Consider the following 4,287-nt stretch of genomic DNA (forward strand, 5'->3'; position numbering starts at 1 on the left):
CTAGGGGGGCTCAGCCGGAGAGTCCTGAGCTGTGGGGGCCTCCTCCCTTACTGGGAGGAGGCTCCCCAGGGAGGAAGAAGGCTCTGGCATGAGCCACGAGGCCTGGTGTGGCTGCCTCGGGAAGGGAAAGAAAGAGGAAGAGCTCATCGGGGCTCAGCTTGAAAAGACGTTCTGCTGCTTCTGGTTCTTCTTGGAGAGGAGACGTCTCTGTCCCTGAAACCCGACGACCCTTGGAATGCACACACGGACCCGTGTGTCACTTCAGGAGACACCAAGAAGCCCTGCCACTTTGAAAGGGCAGCTGTTGTTTCACTGTTGCAATTCTTGGCTCGGTAAAGCGCCTCCTCCCCACACTACAGGCTGAGCTTAGAGACACAAAAGTACCACCCTGGAGGAAAGGCATGGAAAGCTTGACCAAGGCTGAAGGCAGCACTCCGATTACCCCTTTCCCCAAGAGGTTTCTTTAGCTGAAGTTGCTGACAAGGACCAGACTTGACACACCGCAATGGGTTTGTGGTTTTATTTTTTGGGTCCTCCGTCCTGCGTGGGACTCGGTAAGTGGGTGCTGCAGAGGCTCCGGCAAGGCATCAAAAACGCCTGCCCTGCACCCAAGGGTGGCGCAAGATCTCCTCCAGCTCTGGCCTGTCCTCAGGGTGCTTGGCCAAACACCACTGGATCAGATGTCGGCACTCTGGGGAGAGAAGCCAGAAAGCGCCGGTCACTGGCAGAAGTCTCCTGCCCAGCTGCCCCCGTCGCCTGCAGGGCCCGGGCCGCGCCGCGTGTGCTCAGGGCTGCGCCGGCCTCCCGACCGACTCTGCCCTGCGCGGGAGAGCGGCACGGCGGGGCACGGCCGCCTCCTTCGGCCGCCCGTGCCGCGCTGACCCCCTCGGCACGGGCCCCCTCCTGCGGCCGGCCCTTGAGGGCAGAACGACGTCCCGCGGAGCTGCGTGAGGGCCGCGCCGGGCTGCGCGCCGCCCTCTGCCAAAGCCCGCCTTCTTGAGGCCGGGTACCAACCTGGAGAGACCTGCTGCCAGAAGAAGAGCTGCCCCAGCACGATGTCATGGTCGTCCCTGAAGGGGAGGCTCCCGCAGACCATGACGTACAGCAGCACGCCCAGGGACCAGACGGTCGCCCCATGGCCGTGGTAGCAGCCAAGGCAGATCCACTCGGGCGGGCTGTACGCGTGCGTTCCTGGGGGAGACAGGCGGCGCTGTCCAGGCGCAGGCTGCAGCCTTCCAGAGCCTGGCGCCAGCCTCCTGGCTGAGGCAGGGGCTGCACCCGCGGCCACAGCTTCCCCCCCGAGGCCACCCCGCGTCCCCCAGCCAGCTGGCCAAAGGCAAGAAACCATTCTGCAAGGCAAAGAAGGCCAGCGGAGCAGCCCAGGCCCTTGTGGGCCTGCTGAGCCCAGGGGCCGGGAGCTGGCTTTTGCCGCCCCCCTCTGTCGGCAGGGCCGGCAGCCGGCTCCTGGGGCACGGCATCTGCCCCGTGCCAAAGGGCAGCCGGCTGAAGGTCGCAGCCCGCGGCCCAGGAGGGAACGGGGCCCTGCAGTGCCTGGCACCGAGAGCCGGACCCAGGCCATGGGCTCACCGGCAAACCGCGTGAAGGCCTGCTCCTGGAGGAAGGTGCCGCAACCGAAGTCGATGAGCTTCAGGTCGCCACTCTCCGGGGCCACGAGGAGGTTCTCCGGCTTGATGTCCCGGTGCAGGACGCCGCAGGCGGTGCAGTGCCGCACGGCCTCCAGCACCTGGTAGAAAAGCCAGCGCGCCATCTCCTCGCACAGGAACTCGTGCTCCTGCAGGAACTGCAGGAGATCCTGCGATGCCTCCGGACGCTCCATCACCAGCACAAAGCTGTCAGGCAGCTCAAACCAGTCGAGGAGCTGGATGATGTTGTGGCAGTCAGAGCCCACCTTCTCCATGAGCACGATCTCCATGGGCACGCAGGTGCCGTCGGGCTGTGAGGAGGAGAAAATCAGTGCCCCCAGCGGGCCTGGTGCTGCCCTGAGGCTGCGCCGCGCCCTGCCTGGGATGCCCCAGTGCCCCCTTGCGCAGCCTCCCTGGTGCTTGGGCTTCCTCCCGCCCAGGGGATGCTTGGGGGTGCCCCCTGCCCGGCCCCACCGCTGGCGTTTGGCATGCCCAGGCCCGCAATGCCGCGGCTCCCACGCTGCCCCCGCCGTCCGCCGCCTCCCACTCCCAATCGGCGCCCCGGGACTCTCCCTGCCCGCCCCGCACCGCTCTGTCCCGCTGGCCCCGCTCACTCACCAGCTCGACCCACTGCAGGACGCTCTCCCGGGCCACACGTTTGATGGCCACCTGCAAGCCATCGAGAGAGGAGGGCTGAGATCCAGCCCTGCCTCTCCCCACCGCTGCCCCTCCTCCCACGCCCGGCCATGTCGCGGCCACTCACCGGGCTCCCATCGGAGAGGCGGATGCCCGAGAAAACGGTGCCGAAGCCACCGCTGCCCAGCTGCGGGCCCAGCTGGTACAGCTCCTGCAGCTGCTTCTTTTGCCCTGCGGCCAAGAGCGAGCCATCAGCCTTGCGCCCAGGAACCCCCCGCAAGCGCCCGCCAGGGAAGCGGGCCTGGCCACCCCGGGCCACCTTGCTCTCACCTGCTTCCTGCTGCGCGCCGGGCAGTGGCCGCCGCCCGGCGGCCGACGGGCCGGCGAGCGGCAGAGCTGGGCCAGGGCCGCGCGCACAGGCGGCTGCAGGAGCCCCAGTGCAGCGGGGCAGGGCGGCACCGTCGCTGTCCCCGGCCTCATGGGCTGGACTCTGCTCTTGACGAGGGCCGGGGCTACAGCCCGAGGCTTCGCACAGGGGCGTCCCAGGAGCAGCTGCAAAGCAGACGGGCCTTTTTCAAGCCGTGCCATCAGAGGCACTGGAAACAGCCAGCGACTAGGCTGCTCTCAGGGGCCCTGGCCTGGCCTGGCCGCGCCCCTCAAGAGCCCCGGGGGAGCCTCAGACAGCTCCTCGGGAGATCTCACCTGCTATTAGAAAGCCCTTCCTGGCAGTCGAGGGCTGTCTTGGGGCAGCTTCCTGGAGATGGAGGAACCTCCTTGGTGTCTGGAGGCTCATCTCCACCACCAGGCTCGGGCTGTCGCCAGCTGGCACAACCGGCACAGCGTCCTGGCCGCTGTGGGATGACCACTGCCGGCTCCAGGACGCTTGCTGCTCCACCAGCTGCTCCTGAGACGGCTCCCCTGCATCGGGCTGGGCTCCCATTTGGACTTCTGGGCTTTCCCCTGCCACGTCAATGGTCAGGATTGGGCCCGTGTTGTTGAAGTCCGTGAGTCCAAGGGAGCTGGGAGACCTGTCCACGGGCTCTGCACCTTCTGCAGGCTGACAGGTCTCACTGAGCCTCTGCGAGGGGTGGAGGCTGTCAGAGATTGCAGAGGCTCCTGGCAGGATGCAGGGGCTCTGACAGCCTGAGGTTCCTGCATGGATGGCGGCTCCCCCCTGCTGTGCCATCCTTGCAGGCCTTGAGGCTCTCCCAGGGATGGAGAATCTTGCTGGGAGCAGCCTCTTGAAGGGATGGAGGCTTCTGGAGGAGCTGGACAAGCCACAGCAGGGCAGGTGGCCTCGCTGCAGCAGCTCCTCCAGTTCTTTCCACAACGCCTGCCACATCCCAGAGTAGAGCGGCGCCTGTGTCCCGTTGCCATCCCAGAGCAGCAGCATCAGTTCCTGCAGCTCCTGGGCCACTGCCACGCAGGGGCCGCAGCTGCAGGGGCTGCCCAGGGGGCTCGCGGGAGCACGTGGCCGCTTGCGAGGAGTCGCCCGAGGCCTGGGGAACCTGGGAGCCGCAAGGGCTCCTCGCGTCCTCCGTGAGCCTCTGGGCCGGGACCCGGGGCGCTTGCTCCTCTTCGCTGTCCTCTTCGCTGCCGCTCTCCGCCAGCTCCATGGTTGCCAGTGGCCAAAGGCCCACCAGACAGCCACAGCGGCCAGCAGCAGGACAAGCGCAGTCATCAGGACTCCACCGTCACCCATGGCTCCGGCACGTCCCATCGCGACTGCACTGGCAGCTGCGGGCGCTGGCCCGTCTTATATAGCGCCGGCCCGGTGATGTCACAGTGCTGCGGCCAGCACAGCCCTGGGACGTCACAGCCCTGCCTGACGCCAGCGCTCAGCCCCTTTGTGGCATCACAGCCCAGCCCGCCTCAGGGATCAGCAGAACCGGCAAATGGCTGAAGGTGGACATGGCCAGGGAAGGAAGAATGGGAGCTCAGCCTGTTGCAAGGAATCCTTCCCTGGAGACAGCGGCGCATCAGGAAGAGTGCTGCTGCCAGCAGCGTC

At 67.1% G+C, this 4,287-nt stretch overlaps 1 protein-coding gene across 1 annotated transcript; it reads right to left on the bottom strand.

Annotated features, from left to right (window-relative positions):
* Positions 1-534: 534 nt before the first annotated feature.
* LOC128809027 (uncharacterized) lies at positions 535-3,999 on the bottom strand. Its single transcript, XM_053980720.1, has 6 exons — positions 2,982-3,999; positions 2,610-2,831; positions 2,407-2,510; positions 2,262-2,312; positions 1,588-1,954; positions 535-1,191 (listed from the first exon to the last, which is right to left on the bottom strand). The coding sequence occupies exons 1-6, from the start codon at positions 3,997-3,999 to the stop codon at positions 719-721; spliced, it is 2,235 nt and encodes a 744-aa protein (XP_053836695.1). The 3' UTR covers positions 535-718.
* Positions 4,000-4,287: the final 288 nt, after the last annotated feature.

Source organism: Vidua macroura, chromosome 6, assembly GCF_024509145.1.
Source record: "Vidua macroura isolate BioBank_ID:100142 chromosome 6, ASM2450914v1, whole genome shotgun sequence".
Lineage (NCBI taxonomy): Eukaryota > Metazoa > Chordata > Aves > Passeriformes > Viduidae > Vidua > Vidua macroura.